At 51.4% G+C, this 20,753-nt stretch overlaps 1 protein-coding gene across 2 annotated transcripts in view; it reads right to left on the bottom strand.

Moving 5' to 3' along the window:
* Positions 1–399: 399 nt before the first annotated feature.
* Positions 400–20,753, bottom strand: part of Anxa11 (annexin A11) — a 44,678-nt gene continuing 24,324 nt past the window's right edge. Inside the window, exons 2-15 of one of the 2 annotated variants that reach the window (NM_013469.2) lie at positions 18,278–18,340; positions 17,023–17,135; positions 14,306–14,692; positions 13,173–13,260; positions 12,900–12,994; positions 12,420–12,533; positions 10,453–10,543; positions 10,016–10,095; positions 9,797–9,853; positions 8,027–8,120; positions 4,193–4,288; positions 3,219–3,277; positions 2,940–3,062; positions 400–1,193 (exon numbers count right to left, since the gene is read on the bottom strand). In NM_013469.2, the coding sequence (NP_038497.2) occupies positions 1,134–1,193; positions 2,940–3,062; positions 3,219–3,277; positions 4,193–4,288; positions 8,027–8,120; positions 9,797–9,853; positions 10,016–10,095; positions 10,453–10,543; positions 12,420–12,533; positions 12,900–12,994; positions 13,173–13,260; positions 14,306–14,692; positions 17,023–17,135; positions 18,278–18,332 (1,512 nt within the window). In that variant the 5' untranslated portion in view covers positions 18,333–18,340 and the 3' untranslated portion in view covers positions 400–1,133. The remainder of the gene's footprint in view (positions 1,194–2,939; positions 3,063–3,218; positions 3,278–4,192; positions 4,289–8,026; positions 8,121–9,796; positions 9,854–10,015; positions 10,096–10,452; positions 10,544–12,419; positions 12,534–12,899; positions 12,995–13,172; positions 13,261–14,305; positions 14,693–17,022; positions 17,136–18,277; positions 18,341–20,753) is intronic. The other variant, XM_006518451.4, reaches the window with a different exon arrangement.

Here is a 20,753-nt window from a genome sequence, read left to right as displayed (position 1 = left end):
AGCCTGCAGGGCCAGAGCCAAGAGTGCCCTTCTCATGGGAAGCCCCTAGGTAGCTGGAGCAGTGTTGTTCCTGTCCCCTCACTAGTCTCCCTGAGAGGTCACCCTAGAAAGCACATGAACACCCCCTCTGTCCTTTCCCAGGACCTAGGTGACCTCACTCAGGAACTCTGCCAACCCTGCACCCGGCTCTGGTCTTGTGCCTCAGCACTACCTGGGCCCTGTGTGAATCTGGAAAGCATCTTTTGTATATCCGCAAAACACAATCCCTGCCAGGTAGCTTGTGCCTGGGACTCCCACAGCAGTGACGATGTTTCTAGTTCAGCATACCCATTTTCCACTGGCTAACAGGGCCGGGATCTCTGAGTCATAAAGCGGAAGAAAACATGCTGGCACCAGAAAGACATTTCCAGAATGTTCCAGAACTGGCTGACTTTTATTTGGAAACAGCTTTTGGCTACAGACATTCAGGTTTAAGGCACATTACAAACTACAAGGAGCCTTGTCATTGGCGGGGGGGGGGTGGGGGGGTGGCTTTAATTCTTGCATGGTTTTGCATGGAAAAATGGAACAAATGATTTTCTGCCCTTTTTTCTAAAAAGGAGTGAGTTTGGCAAAAACAAACCTCATGACACATTTTCACCAGACACCACAGTACCGTCACAAGGCCTCCCTTTTAAAAAGTCCTAGGCAAGGATGGGGAGCCCCTCTCACCCATCACTCCTCCCACAAACACGATACAGTAAATACGCTCGTATGCATCTGACTGGCAACGATGGTTTAAAAAACATTTTCAAATAAAAATACAAAATCGCATGTCTACCACGAAGCTAAGAGTCTTAGCCACAAGCAACAAGGAGTGAGTGCAGGAACCGGAGAGATAAACATCTGATCTGCCAGCAAGAGGCTATGAGGGCCAGGGAGATGCCCCCTGAGAACCCCAGCCCTCCTGGGCCCTTTCGGCACAATATGTGGATGAGGGGGGACCAGAAGGGAAAGGCCATGGCCTTGCGTGGGGGGGGGGGGGGAGACGGCGGCGGTAATTTGGGGTTATTAGATAGGGAAACCGAAGTGTGCTCTTTGGGACGTTTCCTGGCCAATGCCAGCAGGGGGCACAGGTGAGCCACTGCCACAGCTCAGTCGTTGCCACCACAGATCTTCAGTAGAATCTTTCGATAGTCTCCAGAAGTATCTCCCTGGTTGCAGAAACAAGAGCAAGGGTTAAGGGAGGCACGGCCCCGAGAGACCTTGTGGGGAGGCAGGCCTGTTAGAGGCAAGAGTTCCCACTCAGAGCATACAATGCAGATCTCCCCTGTATACGTGCTGCCCAGCAGCCCCCAGATTCTACTTAAAATGAAAGCCAAAGGCCAGGCAGCATGGCATGTCTGTAATCCAGCACTGGGAAGGTGAAGCCTGGGGCTGCTAGGCCAATCTAGCCTAACCAGTAAGCCTTAGGTCCCAGTGAGAAACGCTTTTAAAAATCAACATGGATAGCTTCTGAGGAGTGATACTCAGTGTTGACAGTGGCCTCTACAGGCATATGTGTGCATATGGGCATACATACATGCATACATACATATACACATACATCATACACACATACATACATTATTATACATACACATATATATCATACATACATACATCATACATGCATACATTATATACAACACATCATACATGCATACATACATATATCATGCATATATACATAAATACATCATGCATGCATACATATATATATCATATATACATCATATATGCATGCATCATATATACATTATACATGCATTATACACACATCATACATAAATATATCATACATACATTATACATACATGCATATATACATTATATATACATCATACATACATCATACATAAATATATCATGCATACATTATGCATACATCATTTATATATATATATCATACATACATTATATACATACATACATACATGCATACATACATACAGTAAAAGGACCCCACCCAGGGCTGATCATCACTGCTCTTTGTCTGGGTTCTACTGTAAAGCAATGCTGTGCTCTTCCTTGAAAGCATCATCTTGGTGGCCAGGCATGGAGGACATCATTGCTACTGCAACCTCCGCTTCTCCACATCTCTGTTTGACACCACTATGCTCTCTCTGGGATGATTGCTCAGGCTTAGCTAATTTCAGATGATTTTCTGCCACCCTAAGCTTTTTGAAGCTTTCTGATGACAAGGTCTGTGGCTTCTTCAGCTGTCACAGAACACTAGCGACCCAGGCCAAACTCTGACAGTAAAGACAGTCTCTGCTACACACAGCCTCATTTTCACAGCACGGGAATGGGAAATCTCTTCAAAGATGAGCCCAAGTCTGAAATCAGGCCCTGCAGTGCTTGCTGGTGACTTAGTGTCAACTCTGCCAGCCCAGCTCTGTGTAGACTGCCACCACACCCGTGAAGAACTGTTATCCTCAGAGATGCTGCACCAGAGCTCGGGAGGTTTGCGGACACTGCTCGAGGTCATGAGGTTACCAAGCAGAAAAACCAGGACCAGCCCCTGGCTGAGCTACCGATGTGGTCTCCACCATAAAGTGAATGTGGAGAAAGCCAGAACTCAGAAAGGAAGAGCTGAGCTCCACAGACCCTGGGGACATGAGCTCTCCTTGATGGGTCATATCTCCAGATTGATGGGGTCTCTGAAGGTTAGGGACGTGATAGGGGAAGGCCTGAGATTTCTTTATACCATTAGCAGACATTCCTGCTGAGTTACTAGGCACTGGTATCCCGGAGGGTAGGAACATGGGGTCACAGGGTCATGCCCTGTCCTGTCCTCAGGATCTTGTGACTAGTTTGCAGGTGACTAGACGAAGAAGCTGTTCTAGAGAGGGAAAGGAGACGGGAAGGGCCTGGAGGTGTGGAGATGAAGAGAAGGCCTTATTGGCCCCATCCCTTACCGTGATATCGTGGTACAGTGACTTGCCGTACATCCGCTTATACTCTGCTCGGATATCCAGCAGGTCAAGCTCGCTGCGAGACACCATGATGCGAATCAGGGTCCGGTCCTTTGTTCCTGCTCCCTAAATAGTCACCAGAGTATGTGCACGGGGCTTCCCACCGGCTCCAACCCTCCTGTATCTTCTACCCTCAGCCCACAGTGGACCCCTTAGACTCAGGAGGTTTTAAGATGTCCTAAATCCACCCCCACCCCCACCCTGCATACAAGAACTACGTACCCTCATAGCCTTGTTGAGCCTTTCAGCAAAGAAGGCGGGGGTGTTCTTGAGGCATTTCACTGCAAGAGAAACACAGCCTAAGTCCTGCCGGACACAGGAGGGCACGCACTACCTCAGTGTTCTCCTAGGAAACCTGGACATCAAATCTGTCACTAGCCATCTCCTTTTATTCTGCTGTGATCCCATGAACGCAGCTCCACACACAGTAGGACCACCAGCCCAACCATCACTGAGCAAAAGACACTGGGGTTGTGCATAGCCTGGGGGCGTGAAGAGGCACCCACTTCATGGGTCCCTAAGCATGAGGGGGTCAAACAGAAAAGCGCTCATGGAGAGAGGGTGGCCAAGGGGATGTGTGTCATTCTCGGGCCATGCCAGGAAATGAGGATCCATTTATTTCCTGTTCTAGCCAGGAAAATCCCCCAAAACTAAAAGAAATGGGCAAACTAATGTCCCTCAGCAAGTATAAGGGGAGGTGGCAGGGACGCAGAGCAAGAACCCAGCTCCATATTAGGAGGAGCTTCCTAGAGCTTCGGAGACTTGCTGTAGAGGGCACATGGCTGGAAGAGGCGCTCCCCACGCTGGAAGCTCAGCCAAGCACTCTCTAGAATGGGCTTGTTTTGCTGTTGCAAATAAAAAAGCCTTCCATGTGTTTCCATCAGAGACAGCTGACAATTGCCTACAGGGATGTATTTTTAGAGGAAACTTGGCAGGATGTGAGTCACCTTCCTCTAGGAGAGCAGCTGGACAGGCTCCCACTAATGCCCAGATCCCAGCTCCTTTCTGCTGAGCTGCACGGCAGACACACAAGAGCCATGGAACCCACCAGCCACATGGTCTAGATTAGCAAGCTCAGACCCCGTGCTTCTCTCACTACTACACCCTCGACCCCAGGACATTGAGCACCCAGCCTGCAACCCACACTGCCCAGTGGGTAGGCAGGCAGGTGAGGCAAGCCTCAGCCAGACACCTACCCACAGCCAGCATGCCCTGCTCCAGGTCCCCAGACATCTCCCGGCAGATGCTCTTCTCAATGTCTCGGCCCGTCATCCTCTGATACTCGTTGAAAACTAGTAAGGAAATAGAAGGGGGCATGCCATAGCCTTAATCACATTCTCTCAGATTTCCATGTGCTAGTCCCGACCCTCAGCAACCTGGATTATATAGTAAACACAATGCCATGATGGTGTGCCCTGAGCCAACGAGCTAACCAGTGCTATCTACAAACAGGTCAGGACACATGGTACGGACTGACAAATCTTGGCCTGCAATGGGTTGCTGTAGGGTCTATTGTCTTGTTTTTCACATAGACGCACAGCTCTTTCCAAGCCCCACTAAGTACTCCGTACGTTATATCAACAAGGCTCTACTGCATGTCAATCAATGATGAGTCTCTGTAAGTCACACTGGGCTGAACCATACTTTCATGATGTTAGGCATAATAAATGCATCTTTGGGTTTTTTTTTTTAAAGATTTATTTATTTATTATATGTAAGTACACTGTAGCTGTCTTCAGACACTCCAGAAGAGGGCGTCAGATCTCATTACAGGTGGTTGTGAGCCACCATGTGGTTGCTGGGATTTGAACTCTGGACCTTCGGAAGAGCAGTCGGGTGCTCTTACCCACTGAGCCATCTCACCAGCCCCCATCTTTGGGTTTTTGTTTTTATTTTGTTTTGTTTTGTTGTTGTTGTTGCTTTGCATGTAATGGAGTCATACCCTATAACCCTCTTGCTTCCATGAATCTCAGCCTCTCATGTGTCCAGGACTACAGATCTGTGTCAATACAACATCTTCAAATGGGTTTGTTGGATAGCATCTCATCATAACACTGAGGAACACCTATCTAGGAAGAGACCACATGAGGTCACAAGAACCGGGAGGCTCACCTCAGAGAGAAAGAGAGGCCTCACGAGAAACTAATCCTGGCAAGCTTACGAGTGTCTAAAACTCTTAAGAAAACACATTCCTGTAGCTTAAGCCCAGCCATGAGAGGAGACACACCCTGAAGAGTCCCGCCTCTTTTCCACTCTGCGCTGCACAGCCTGCAGTCAGATGATCCCTTTATCAGAGCGGTCAGTCTGCTGACCAATCTCAGCCCACACTCGAGTGTCCTCCTCAAATCTCCTCATCCCCAGCCCCGGCCCCTCTGATTTCACGAAGCAGGCTCACCTTGCTCTTCCCCACTATGACCCAAGTGAGCTCTGCCCCATTCAGACACAACCCACGTTGTTCCATTGTGCTGAAAGCCTTTAATTATAACCCAGGAGCTGCTGAGGGCCGCAGAACAAGCTGCTGTCTCCTATAGGAAGAAGCCATGCTAGCAAGCCCAGGAGCCCGAGTCTAGTGCTAACACAGGCATCAGTTTCTCCTCCTACCCCTGCCTCAAGTTTCAACCAACTAGTTCCAGATCCGTGTCCTCTGCGTACCAGAGCTGTGGTTTCTGCTTATCTGATATTTTCCTGAATATTTCCTCATTTTTCTCCCATGTCATAATGCTCTGAAACTCAACAGTGACACAAGTGTTCTATACTCATTAAAACAAATGAAGATAAATCCATATCACAAGTGTTCTGCGTGCATTGAATATGAGACTGGAGTACTCAGCCCTCATGGGGAAATCTGTTCCATACCCCTCTTCCCCAGGCTCTGGGGTCACCGCAGGAGAGAAGGCAGAAGAGCCAACATGGTGGAGGGCTGCAGCAAATATTTACCGGGCATGACAGGGCCACTGTACAGATGAAATCACAGAGGCTGTGCCTGGATGCACAAGACCTTCCCAAGATCAAGTCAAAAAGCTTAGCACAGACAGAGAGGACAGAGAGGGACTCAGGAAGCCCCAACCCTAGCGGAGGAGCCATTAGCAAGTGACAGATGGATGGATGGATGGATGGATGGATGGATGGATGGATGGGTGGATGCTAGAGTCTGTTTTCTTTAAGAACATGGTCCCTAAGAAGCTACCCACGCTTCAGTAGCCGGCACTACAGCAGCGTATATAATGGTAACAATAGGTAGATTCCGTGGCATAGGAGAGGGAGAGGGGGAGAAGGAGGAGAAGAGGAAGAGGGAAGGGGAGATTAAAGACACATGCTTTAACCTCAGCCCTCAGGAAGCAGAGGCAGACAGATCACTGAGTTTGAGGCTAGCCTGTTCTACACAGCGAGTTACAGCCAAAGTTACCTAGTAGGGCCCTGTCTCAAAAAGCAAACAACCAAAGCAACAGCAAAAAGAGCACACATAGTGTGTGTGGGGGTGGGATGGAGAGTATGGGGAGGGTATGGGGGCATCAACCAGATCAAAACATTATATGCATAAGTGAACCTCTCACACAGGAAAATTGACAATGAACACGTGTTCATGCGCATTCCGTCACGCAGCCAGGAGGGTAAAAAGCATGCCTTGGGGACAGGGCTCAAGCCCAAAGTAGCCAGGTCCATAGCCATGTCAGCCTCAGGCCAGTCCTGAGACCGAGGGAGGGAATACTGCCTGGTCCTGGGCCAGGAGCAGCAATGCCACCATCCTCTCCTCGCCCTTCCCCCTCCCTCGCTCCTTCCCCCTTGCCTCGTTCCTTCCCCCTTGCCTTGATCCTACCCTGCAGCGCCCACAGCCTTTCCAAGCTGACTCCGCTCTGTTCTCATCTCTCACCTGTCTGCCCACAGGGGCCTTCAGATACAGGTGACCATGGCTTCCCTTTCTCCAGGCCCTCCCAGCTAACTGGCTGCTCTGTATGTTCCTACAATAGTTCAGGGCCCCACCTTCAAACTGCTGCTCTCTTTCTGGTCCCCTCCCAGGAAGACCTCTCACAGTCCCAAAGCCTCAGCCGCCTGACCCCCCACAGCTCCCAACCATCCAAGCCCAAAACCTCTCCTGACATCTGAGCTTCAACACACCATGCCCAGTTTCTCAGCAAGCAGGCTGGATTCTGGTCCCTTCTCCTCCACTCCCCATCCAGGCTTCCACCAGCTCCCCCCAGGTCACTGCAGGGCTTTCCACCTCATCAACTCAACTGTGGATCCTTCACTCTCCCTGCACCACAGCTGAGGCCCAGGTCCTCTGGGGAATCTGGGCAGCACGTTGCTCTGCAAGCTGAAGGAAGGACACACGCCTCTGAGGGCCTTCCTGTGGCTTCTGACTCCTCTCAGGATGAACACCAAACCCTACACTGTCAGCAGAGCTGTCCACCACCTCTGACCCCACGTCTTGATGTTGCAACTGTATCTGCTCCGGATACCTGCATCCCCTTGGCTACGCCTGGGCCATAGCCAGCGGGGCCTTTGTGCCTGTCCTTTCAGGGCTTTTGATCATACAGCCTCATACCACACGACTGCCCCAGCCCCTCCCCCAACTCCATTCCATCACCTTCTACCCATCCCACACATTCACCACCAGCTCCAGGTGGTACTGTGTAGCTGTCTCCTGACATGAAGCTGAACCCCATGACGGAGACCACACCACTCCACCATCACCATCGGATGGACAGAAACCCACTTTAATGTTCAAATAAAATAAGCTAATGCTCCCAGCATGGCTGCAATGCTTTCTCTTCTCTTTTCGTCTTCACTTGCTGCTATTGGGTACATGCCATGTAGAGATCAGAGGCTGTGATTCTGCCTGCCCGACCACTCTGACATCCCTTATTTCAGAGCATGGCAATCCATTTCCTTGCCTTGTCCTTTAAGACACCACCAGGGGGCTCTTGAGGAAGTGAAGGTCCATCCAGAGCACATCAGGCAAATATCCTGTAGGCTTTTTCTCAATACAATGTCCTGCCTGCTTTCATCTAACTGACCCAGGACTGTCGTACCTGCCACCAGGTGGGCCCGGCTCCGGGAGCACAGGATGGCGTTGAACTTGGACTCGTCTGTTCCCAGGCGGTTCTCCCCAGCTGCATACAGCTCCTGGAGGAGAAGGAAGATGCATGTGTCCAGCAAGCATCCTCCAGGTCCCAGGCTCAGAGCACCTAGGCAGCATCTGAGCCCACAGGGAAGGAGCAGGGCCCTGGCAGTGGGGGCACCAGTTTGCTGAAGCCTGTTGGCTCTGCTCACTGCAGACCCAGACCCCAGCAATCCCCTCATCTGTCCGTGCGTAGCACAGAGGATTCAGCCAGCATCCAGCACCACAGAGGAGGAAGAAGAAGCCTGGACTCGGGTCCTGGCTCTGAAGCAGCGTGCGGTGGGATGCTGGGCAGGGTCTGGCTCCTGGGCCTCAATCTCCTCATACAAAAATATATAAGGATTAGGTCTTACTTAATATCATGGCCTTGAAGCCACAAGGACACATAATTTAGAGAAAAGGATGAATAGGGAAAGCTGAGAGAGATCCTGGCCCACTCTTCAGGGCCAGCACTTCTCAGTGGGACAGAGGAACACAGGTCCTCAGCTGATAGAGCCACATCACAACTGCCAGACTGAAGCCAGCTGCCAGATTTCTATGTGAGATTTCCTCATCACAGAAAGCAGCTTCCCTCTCTATAAGAAGCATGTGTGACAATGGCTATCACACACACACACACACACACACACACACACACACACGGTTCTCAGACAGGCATGCAGACAGGCATGCAGGCAAAACACTCACACACATAAAATAAAAATTAATCTTGAGCCGGGCGGTGGTGGCACACGCCTTTAATCCCAGCACTCAGGAGGCAGAGGCAGGCGGATTTCTGAGTTCGAGGCCAGCCTGGTCTACAAAGTGAGTTCCAGGACAGCCAGGGCCATACAGAGAAACCCTGTCTCCAAACAAACAAATCTTGAAAAAAAAAAACCTCCCCAGATGTGGGGCCTCATCAGTCCTTCCTCCATATGTACATCATTATGCTTGCTGAACAGCATAACAGCTTGGTAAAACCTATGAAGGTCTGAGCCCCAGATATTTGCCAACCTGTGACCTTGCCCCAGACCTCTAAGATGCCTCTGAGGCCTCAGACAATCATGGAAATGAAGGGCACTGATACTCTAGGACACTCTCAGATTGAGATTCCTCAGGCCAAGGTGAGGCTGAGCAGGTTGGGAAGGGAGGAAGAGAGAACCAAGGTCAGCTTTTGCCTGAAAGGCTTGGCGAGGTCTGGCCATCTCACCAAGAAGGTAAGACAGTCTCAACTAGCCACCATGCAATACAAACTTATAAAGCTAGGAATTCAGACACCTGAATTTCCTCCCTCTGTCTGTAATTCATAAGGTAACAAGGGCAGAAATTTAAGGATGCAGGGCTAAGGGCAGCTCATTTCTAGGCCCAGGAACTCAGCAGCTGGATAGACAGGTCCTTCGCACACCTAACAGTACTGGGGTGGGAAAGCGCCAGGACACATGACATCCCATGTCCTTGTGATCTTTAACAGCTGCAGCATTTATTACCCTGTGTCCCTCTCACAGGTGGGAAACCCAGAAAACTGGGAGCCCTGCTCAATGTCAAGTCCCCAAGCACCTCAGAAACCCACAGCACCCTGAACCCACCAGTATCCATGGTTTTTCAATTTTCAGGTACCTCGCCACAAAGCAAGAAGCGTGACCCCACACAGTGTGGTGGTTCAGCTAGCCCATACTGGCACCTCGCCAGCCACCAGACTCACCTGGACATCTCTCTGGACAAGGGACATGTCCACATTTGTGCTCTCATCACGGTTTCCCTGAAAGGAAGAGGGTATAAGGCCTAGCCACTCTTTGGAAGAGCATACCCTCTCCCTCCTAACTCATTTGTCAGTGTTTTGATCCCAGTCCCTCTCACCCACAACCTCCCCCCATATCCCCCTTCCAATTCCCTCTCTAATATCCTGTGGTGAGGAAGGTACCTGAGAGAGAGAGATGAGGAGCCGCTGGAAGTGTCCTGATGTGTCGCTTCGAATGGCCTCCTCCAGAGTTTTTTGGAACTCTGAAAAGACAGACACCAGGGTCTATCCTACAGGTCTGTTATCTCTAAAGACATACATAGTTAGTAGGGGACATTGGCATGACAAGGGTCCAGAGGGCTCGGGCTGGAGGTGACAGGTGACCTATGTAACTTTCCAGGCTTCATACAAGCTGTGACTCCAGGGTGACCTGGCCTGTGCTCAGACCTGGCCCAAATCCACTTAAGATTTTCTCAGCCCCTTCCAACCGTAAGCACCTGCCCTGTGTGTAAACAGCAGGCAGGGTTAGGCCTTGGGTCAAAGCCCAGTGAGTTGGGTGTGACAGGAAACGGGGGACAAGAAGGACGAAGGCAAGAGGGTGTGACCAGGGAGCTTCAGACCTGTTTTGTAGGCCCTGCTTAGCTCCCGGATGTGTTCGTTACTTCTGGAAGCGAAGATCTCAATCAGGCAGGCCTCATCAGTACCAGCCCCCTATGACAGTATAGAAAGAACAGATCTCATGCTGGTGACCAGGCTCATATTGGCATCCAGGAAGGACAGCAGGTGCCACTCAGCAACAGAGGCCCTGACACACACACACACACGCACACGCACACGCACACGCACACGCACACACACACAAAACTCATGTCTCAAAAGCCAGCTCCCCTCCTAGCCCCAGACAATGAGATGAGGACAAGGACAATGAGTAGGTATCACATGAGGGTCACATGGGCCAGGAAACTTAATGGTGTGTGTGTGTGAGTGTTGTGAGTGTGTGTGAGTGTGTGTGAGTGCGTGCCTCTGTGTGTGTGTGTGTGTGTGTGTGTGTGTGAGTGTGGTGTTGTGAGTGTATGCGTGTGCATGTGTGTAAGTGTGTGTGTGTGTGTGTGTGGTGTGTGTGTGTGTGTGTGTGTGTATGTGTGTGTACAGTGACTGTGCAATGGACACGGCGTGCTGGGTCAGGCTGAGGTGCAGATCATCTTCTGTTTCTAAAAGCACCATCATGATGGATGTAAAAAGGTTAGAGTCCTGAGTGAACTGTCTGGAGATAGCAAGGAAAGGAAGGCAGCAGAGAGGAACGGAATGGCTGTGCCCCGGATAGCAGAAGATAGAAAGTAGGGGCAGAGGCTTGGCTTTTATATCAGGCTGAATCTTGACTCTGCAGCTTACTGTGTGACCTCAGCTAAAGTGCTTAACTTCTTGTGCCAAATTTCTTGGCTATAAAGGGACCGTATATATACCTACCTCCTAAGGAGTCCTTAATGGGGCTAAATGGGCTCATCTATGCGGAACGAACAGCTGACACGCTGGTGTTTTTATGCTTAGTACTGCCCTAATGCTACCAGCAGCTTATTGGGACTTACAAAGGATGTGCATGTTAGCCCCTTACCTGAAACTACCTGTGTGTCCTGAAAGAACACCCACTGTCTCCATCATGGATATTCCTGTACACAACAGCTATCCAGCACAGTTAGCCCCTTGCCTGCTGTGTTTGAGCATTCCACCAACTTCTCGTGCTGGAGGTGGGTACTAGCCACTCCTGGGCCCAGGCCATTGCCAACGTGCCCCCCATCACACCCCACCCCTTACCACCCTCTAGACTCTAACAGGCAGCTGGGCTTCAGCCAGTCTCCTTTCCCTTCCAGATCATGCACAAAACTCTCATCGTCCAGTGGAGGTAGACTCCGTGCCCAGCGTGCCTCTGAGTGCGTAGTTCTTTCATGGTGCCTGACTAGAGAAGGACCCTCTACTCACAGAACACACACCGCCAGATGGCTGTAAAGCCCTGACAGGACTTGCTTCCTGGTCAAAATCAAACTAGATCTAGGGAGAGAGCGAGCCCAAGCTAAGATGCGGGATTTGGGCCTGTGTGGAATTCGGTTCATCTAGAGCTGGATGTCGGGGTGTACACAGAAGTGGGGACAGACATGGCAGACAGGTGGGTGCTCAGAAAGCTCGGGGACTGGTAGGACTTCTCTGTCTTCCACTGTCTTCGTTCTAGCCCTACTTCTTCCCACCTCACCTGGGTCCCTGCCTCTGCTGCTTGGGCCCCTTAGACATGTTGCTGTTATTTGCTAGTAAGAGTCCTGCAACAGCCTGGCACCCCTTCTTGTTATCACCCATGTCCTCCACAACCCTAGCCTGGCCATTTCTTGAAATGGAGACATAGGTATTTCCTGTGAGAAGATGGCATGTTATCTGCATCTTGGAAAAACTACCAGTTGCTCCTTCTAACGCTCATGGGCTGTAGCCAGGAACGCACAGAAGTCAGGCTAGGTAGCAACTGGTCAGTGGGTAACACGGCGCCCAGCCCCCCTCCGCCTGGGCTGTGGCTATGCGGACTCACACAAGCACAATGACACACCTTGATAGCTTCCTTTATCTCATAGACATCAAACAGGACCGGGGTCTTCATCAGGGCCAGGATAGTCTTCTCAAAGTTTCCCGACAGTTCTGATTTTAGGTCTTTGATCAAATCCTGATTGGATAAACAAATGAAAGCTCCACAGATGAAGAGCGTTGGAGATGATAGAGCCGACGGTGTCAATACCAGCCACGGGGAGCACCCTGAGCTGGAGCACTAACACAGGCAGTACTCGTGTACTGGAAGCCTTTTCCTCCAAACACTTACACCAACTAAACCTCCCAGGAGGCCCGAAAGCAGAGGAGGGGCAAGTGAGGCCGGGCAGGGAAGAAGTGTTGTATCTACAGGCTTATCTTGGCAAACCTACCCTAACTAAGCTCATGGTCATCCTGGAGGTCCAGCCTCAGCAGAGTCAGTGGGCCTGGAGCTGTGCTGGCGCAGGCCCTCACTGTCTTCCTGCCCTCCCTCTCTGCACCTCACCTTGCCATAGGCCGTCTTGAAGGATAGGAGGATCTGCTGACGCTGCTTGTTGGACCGGCTCCCCAGGCAGTCGATGATGGCCTGCTCATCCGTTCCTAGGAAAGAGGCAGGAGTAGGCACACTGTGGGATATGAGGATGCTCAGTGGCCATGGACTCTCCCGGCCTAGGGCCTTCCATAACACAGCTCCTCCTCCATCTCCCAGGGGCCTACACAGTGACCTGCACAGGGAACTAGGGGCAGGGGTGAGTTTGGAGTCAGTCTGCTCTCTTACCAAAGCCCTTCATAGCCTTGCGCAGGACCTCGGCATCTCGCAAGGGGTCAAATCCAGAAGCAGCAGTGATGGTACCTCGGTTTCCAAACTACTCAGACAAATAGCCACAGGTAAGATGACCCACCCATGCCGCCCCGAGGTGTAAGACTCTTCTACCTCTTCGTATCCCACAAACACCCCCTTCTCTAAGCACTGAGGTACCTAAAGGAGCAGGAAATCAAAAGCACTGGACAAATAGCCCCAAGGTTCACGGGTCAATGTGGTGTTTAGGAAGTAGCGGCTGGAAAGATATTAGGTCACTAGAGACGGAGCAGGTCCTTGAGGGGAATATTGGGGCCCGAGCCCCTTTCATTATTTACTTCCAGTCTGCTATGCTTTGGTTTACCAAGTGTTCTCTGCCACAATGTTCTGCCCACCACAGGCCCACAGTCACAAAGCCAAGAAGCCATCGATGGAAACCATGAGCCCTAATCAACCTTCCTCCTTTTAAGGTGTGCTCCCCTCAGGTGTTTACAAACAGGCTTATTGTAGCCTAGTGAGTGGCCTTTCTAGTGGCTAGAACACGCTGGTTATCACCGCAATAAGGGGCATGATGGGGAACAGACGGGAGCAACAGTGGGCAGCCGCTCAGGGTGGGGAAGAGTGGGCAGTGTTGCAGTGGAATGAAAGCAAGGAGGTGATGGACCCTCTAGAATAGTCTAAAACTAGGCAGCCAGCGCATACCACCAGCCCTGTGCTTGGCTGGTTTGGCCATGTAACCATGACAATGAATTCCAGGCATTGCTAACACAAACTGATCTCCAGAATGAGCCAAAATAAATCCTGGAGGAGCTGCCAATCTTCCCTATCCAGAGAGGATTCTGAGACTCCTTCACATTTGTCTAGGAAGTCACAGAAGGGGCCTACTGGGCATGAGGCCATGATGCTGGAAGCCTCTGGAGTAATCTCACGGAAGAGCAACCACCAGGGCTGTGCTTCCAGACCTTGTGTGTTTGCCTTCGGTGGGCACACAAGAGAAATTAGAGCTCTTTTGTATGTTGTAGCTGGAGGCCTGAGCCTTCCCTTCAATCCTCTAAGAACTTGTTGGCTAGACCAGAGATCTGTGCTTGAACGCAGTTTGGACAAGCACTTACCTGGGCTGGTGGCACAGCAGGGGTGATGGTACTAGATCCCGAGTATCCTGGGTAACTTGGCACTGGCTGCTGCCCAGGGGGTGGCATTGGTGACTGCCCAGGATAGGTCATTGGAGGCTGCCCAGGATAGGCCCCTGGGGGCTGCTGCCCAGTGGGTGGCATAGGCTGGCCTGGCACAGGGGCCCCTGGGTAGGCTGGATATGAAGGCATCCCAGGAGGTGGGTTTCCTCCTGGGGGCGGATACATTCCATAAGGAGGGACAGGCTGCTGGGCAGGAGGGGGCTGCCCAAAGCCACCAGGAGGGACTGGAGGATAGCCACCCCCAGGAGCCCCAGGATACAGATTTGGCACGTTGGCTCCTCCAAATGTTCCAGACATGTTGGCTGCCTGCCAAGTACACAAAACAGAGCCTGAGAAACATAGGCCCAGAAAGACAGCACCTTGTCTGTTTACCCTTCCCTTATAGAGTTCTGCAATGGCTCTAGGCAGGGAGCCTCCTACAGAACCGCCCCCCACCACTCCCCCAGCACTATGTATACCTAGCAATAGATGCAGGCATCACAATGCTAGGCTCAGCACACAATGCTAGGCTCAGGCTTGCTGCCACCCCACTATGGGACAAGAAGGACAATCTGGCCACTGATGATGGTACACTGGCTCAGTGTATGCAGGGCAGCTGGGCTCTGACATGGACTCTGCATGTGAACCAGAACTTCTAATCTGTCCCTTCTGCAAGAAGCATGGGAACCTGAAAGAGGAAGCTACTTCTTCCAACCAAGAGCCACTAACTAGGTAGAGCTAACCACTCAAAGACCCAGAAAGTACAGGGGTTCCTTCTGCAGGCATGAGGTGGCCCTGTCACACCAGTCTGCTAACAGTCAGTCAAGGTGAGGTAGGTGAGGCCCGGCACATGCCCAGAACAAAAGCCTGAATCCTCACCTCAGCCTCTTATGCCACTGAGAAATGGGTCCCAATATCTTCATCCCTCACCCTACCTATCCCTCACGTCCCCTCTTTAATGACCAAGGCCTGCTCACTGTCCCCAAGGTCATCAGGTCCACGGCACCTTAAGGACTGGCCATCCCTAGAAATTTGCATAGTACATTTCTCTACCATGTCAGATCTTTGTTTGAGGTCTCCTCCTCCTCCTCCTCCTCCTCCTCCTCCTCCTCCTCCTCCTCCTCCACAACAACAACAACAACAACTTTTCGAGACAGGGTTTCTCTGTGTAGCCCTGGCTGTTCTGGAACCTGCTCTGTAGACCAGGCTGCCCCTGAACTCCCAAGTGCTGGGATTAAAGGTGTGCACCACTACCACCTGGCTCAGGGTCCCTTTCCAGTCCCCACCAGCACCTCTGAACCTCTCCTGTATTATTACTGTCCTGTCCATCCCTCCCGCCCTGGGCTGGGGCTTGAGTTTATGGCCTCACATATTCTAGGTAAGCACTCTACTACTAACAGTACATCCCCATTCTCTTTCTGCTTCTTTTTCTTTTCCTTTTCCTTTTCTTTTTCTTTTCTCCTTTTTATTTTGAGACAATGTCTAAGTTGTCCAGGGAGGCCTTGAACTCACTTTGTAGCCCAAACAGGTCATGAACTTGGGATCCTCCTGCTTCAGTTTTCCAAGAAGCTAAGGTTAGAGGCCTATGCTATCAGGGCCGTGTATCTACTTTCCTAGCTTCTTGCTCTTCTCTCCCTCCCTCAACCACCTCTGCCCTTCCCTCGAAGACCGGGCCTCTCTATGTTGCCCAGGCTGAGTTTGAAGTCTTCATCTTCACAGATTCACCTACCAAATGTTAAGCATTTGCTGTGATGCCCAGAAGTGCCTGCCACTGATCAGTATTGTCACCTGCTAACTTACATCATGTCCTGTCTCCTTGACACAGATGCTAAGTGTGCCTGGACTGAGATTTGTGTGTGCGCAGATGCATGTGGAGACAGAAGTCCTCCTTTTTTGGCACAGTATTTATCACTGGTCATGGAATCACCATGTAGGCTAGACTGGCTAGTCAGCCAGTCCAATGGATCTGCCAGTCTCTGCCTCCCTAGCACTGGGATTACAAGGACAACGCCTGCCTTTGTACACATGGGTCCTGGGAACTGCACTCGGCCTAATGCTGGTATGGAATAAGCACCTTAGACCTGGCTATCTCTCTAGCCCAGGGGTTTTGTTTGCTGCACTCACATATTCCCAGCACCTAGAACTGGGCCTTGGCATAAATTTGGGTACCTTCTAGTAGCAGTGTTTCCCCTAAACACACATTTGGTTTCCGATTATAAAATAACATCCTTTAAAAAGCAAAACAACAAATAAAAGCATGTACATTCTAACCTACCTGCTTCACGGCACCAAGACCCAACCAGAACAGCCTTGTACGTGCTCGCCCCCGCAGCTCTCCACACATATGCTCACCTCCCTGCAGGCTTCGTGCTCAGCTCATGAGAAATTCCCAATAAACTTCCTGCAGGCACCAGCCTAACCCAATCTCCTCGGACCTGAGAGACCTTCAGTGCCAAGAATCTCTTCCTCTAATATAGATGGGGGGAGGGGGGAGCCAGAGTAGGGTGGGTGTTAAGTAGATGACCTCATATTCTAAGTTGCTGCTCAGCATTCTATGCTCACAGAAACAGGCATGAGGTCTCCCTGAGAACTTGGGGTAAGCAGCCTTGATCCCTATAGCCCTGGCCCAGGGATACCTTGGCAGGGGCCTGACTTACCATGCCTGAGAGGTAGTCCTGGTTGAACTGCCCCGCATAGTTGGCTACGTTATCCAGCCCGATAGGGGGCATGCTGGGAGGAGGGTAGCCAGCACCTCCCCAGGGACCACCACCTGAAAGCAACACCAAGCCATTATTAGCTCTGTATCCCTGGCCCACTGACAGAACAGAAAAGAGGGCTGCAGAGGGGCTGCTGTGATAACCAAGGAAGACCAGCATCCAGCCAATGTTATAAAGACCCAGAAAGAATGGAACAAGAGGGCCAGGGAAAGCAGAGGAAGAAGGCAGGTCCAGCCCCAGTGGGGAGTCAGGCATGCTTTGTCCTCTCAAAGCCAGCACCACTGGGTGAGAGGACAGATCCATCCTTAGGCTCTGTGCGGAGCTGAGCATGTGACAGCCATGGACTCCAGGAATGCTGAGGATTCTCAGATGGAGAGAAATGAAGCCACGTCAGAGGGCAGGGACACTGTGAAGGACGGTATCAAGGAGCCCGTTGGGAGACCACATGGCTGGCTGTGTGTCCTGGGGCAAGGCTCTGAACCACTCATTCATGTCTGCAGAAGTGTGACCTCCAGCTGCTGAGGTAAGGGCTGAGGAGTTGACATGTGATGTCACAGACGGCAGTGTTTTTGCTGAAGAGGGGACTGAGGTCACTACTGCCAGATCAGAGAAAGGTCTAGCTTGGCTAGATATGCTCTGTGACAGTGATCAAGGTACTTCCCTGGTCCGTTTGTTCGTTTCTGCTGGATTCCCTCAATGGTAACTATCTTTGCAGTGCAGTGGCCCCTGTCTCCTTACCCAGAATCCCTCAGTTTCCTTACTACCATGGAAACCAAATGTTTTCAGGAAACAGTTCAGGGTAGGGCAGGGCAGGCGAGTCTTCAGAAGGAAGATTAGCTGAGTCACTGCCCCAGTTGGGTGGTCTCACCCCATCACCAGGGGATCCTGGAAGCCATGGGGAAGGGGATACAGAAAGGGACAGTGGCCTTTGGTATTGGCCTCAGTAGGAGAGACCCCGATGCTGCAAAATCCAAAATCATACTCCTTGAAACAGAGTGGGTGTGTTAGTAGCAACACTTTGCAGGATACTCCTGTAGGTTGTGACTCCCTGTCTTGTCCCCTGGGGACAGCCAGGGGAGGGAAAGAGCCGTCAAGCTATTTTGCCAAAGAGAAAGAGTCTCAGAGTAGAGCAGGCCTCCCCAGTCCTCTCCAGCCCCCAGTCTGCAGAAAGAGTCAATCCCCTGGGTCCTCTTACCTGGTGCAGCTGGAGGGTAGCCACCGGCAGGTGGAGGGTAGCCTGGGTAGCTCATGGCTAGAGCTGGAGAAGAAGAGAGAGTGCATTCAGATCATGTGGAGGGGCTCCGAGCAGGCCTGCTGAGATCTGCATCTTGGGAACAGAGCCCAAGGCCAGGCCACTATAGAAGGGATTGGCTTCCCATGCCCCAGCCCACACTTCCTGCGGGGGGGGGGGGGGGTGTCCCCAGCTTCATCAGGCCCACCCAGAGCTACAGGAGGGGACAACACCATAATCCAGCTGCCTGATTCCTTGACAACTGCTCCTCCAGGCCTGGTTTCTGTTTCCACCAACACGCTCTCTGACATCATATTCTAGGTAGAGCATCGCCCAAGACTCAGAGTCTACTTGTCCTTATTACTATCCTTCCACAACAATGAAGGACCCTGTTTCCCTGCATCCCATGTACAACCCTCAAGCTCACCACAACACCAACCAACACACACATACACACACACACACATACACACACACACACACGCGCGCCTCTGGGTCAGACCCAAGCTGCAAGATGCAAGATGCAAGATGCAAGCTGCAAGCTGCAAGCATAGACTGGCTGTCACAATCTTTAATAGCAGGTCTGTGTCTCTCCTGAGCATTCCACTAACATAAAATAACCTGATTATTGTGGGAGTCATCATTCTTGGAAACAAGAGATGCCCTCAGAAGGGCCTGGCAGGTACCAAAGCCCAAAGAAAGTAAGAGTTACATGGAAATGAGGCCACAAGGGCAAGAAAGAGCCCAGGGAAGCAGACAGAACACCTGCTCTCGCTGCCCGCTGTACACAAGTCTTCAGCAACGTCCCATGTCAATTAAAAGGCCCCAGAGGAACAAAGGTCAGCCACTGCCCTGCAACCTGCCTGCTCTTGCCACACAGCAGCTACTGCTGCTGTAATAAGCACAGAGGTGCAGGCCAAGGCCATGACGAGAAATGCGTGGTCTCAACAGCCATGCCCACAGGTTCCAGGACAGCCACTGTTTCTCACAGGGGCATTATTTATGCTAGGGGACTATTAAAACGTCAAGGGCTCCACCTTTGTTTGGTCCCTATTCTGAACAAGTTCCCAGGTCACAGTACTAGATCTGGGGTCCCCATTTTAATAACTACTGTCTAGACAGTCTCCGTCTAAGATATTCTAGCTGCCAATCGTTGGCTTCCCTGAAGAACTCAGGATGCTGTCCCTGGGAAGCCGCAGAATTTCCTTAAGGTATCACTGGTCCCACAAAGGGGACCTGACTTTTATCCCACTTTTTGGCCTCTGAGTTGAGAGAGGACAGTGGACAATACAATAGGAAATGGCCTTGGAGGGATGGAGATCTGGCAGCCTACAGACCCTCGCCCTTTACACGGCTGTTTTTTCAGGACCCCTATGTATGTACAGTTCCTAACATGTATGTCCACTCTTGACTGCCTGTAACTCCAGCTCCAGGGTGATCCTGACACCCGTGCACATGCAACACACACACACACACACACACACACACACACACTTGTTTTTAAAGAAAGAAGGCAGAAACATGCAGACTAAGAGGTGTGGGGTATACACATGCACAGACCACCCTTGGCACTGTACACAGTTACTGGATAACGCCAGTCACCTCTGGAAGGAAAACAGGCTAAACAGACAAGATGCGTTCCATGTATAGACAAGATGTGTTCATGATTGCCTAGTAAAAGCAACTTTAAGAAAAGGTCCGATTCATTCAGACAGGCACTTCTAACCACACACGAAGCTACCCCCTTCCATCCCACACGGCCTTGGTGTACCTTCCACAAATAAAAATGACACACACAGAGCTCATTTAGCACCAACAGCCGGGACACCGGAGGGTAGGCCTCCCTCCGGGGAGGGAGAGCTGTGGCGGAGTTCCCTGGCTAAAGCAGCACCCAGCTCCTGGAAGGAGCCCTGCCAAGGCCACTCCACTGCAACTCTTCCCGCAGTGACCTTGGGTCCTTCCTCCCACCGGACTTAGCTTCCAGCCTCTCCCTCTCGTTCATTTTCACACCAACTTCCATCTGGAATTGTTGGAATCTGTTCCCTCGTCTCTTTCCCTCCTGAGGCCTGTCAGGACCCGAAGCACAGGGTAGCCCGAGATCCCAGTGCAGGTGGGTTGCTTCCCCCTCCACTGCATGGGAACTTGGTTCTCTGGGTGATAGAGCCATTATAGGGACTCCTGTGAACTCTCTCTTGTGGGTGGGTCTGCCAGTTTTCCGTCCCCCCTCAGTCTCTGGCTACGGTGACTCACTGTGACCCTCTTAGCTCTCTCAGCTGTTCCGTAACCACCGATTTGGTGTGCACGGCATTATGTTCTTCCAAGTAACTGATAGGAATCACAAGTGTCCCTTTCATAATATGAACACCTGTTTAAGACAGCGTGATATTTTAGAAGGCTGTAGAGTCTCAGGAGGTAGGGCAGGCTGAAGGCAGTAAGCCAA

This window comes from Mus musculus, chromosome 14 (assembly GCF_000001635.26).
Source record: "Mus musculus strain C57BL/6J chromosome 14, GRCm38.p6 C57BL/6J".
Lineage (NCBI taxonomy): Eukaryota > Metazoa > Chordata > Mammalia > Rodentia > Muridae > Mus > Mus musculus.
This window is presented reverse-complemented; position numbering and strand designations above follow the sequence as displayed.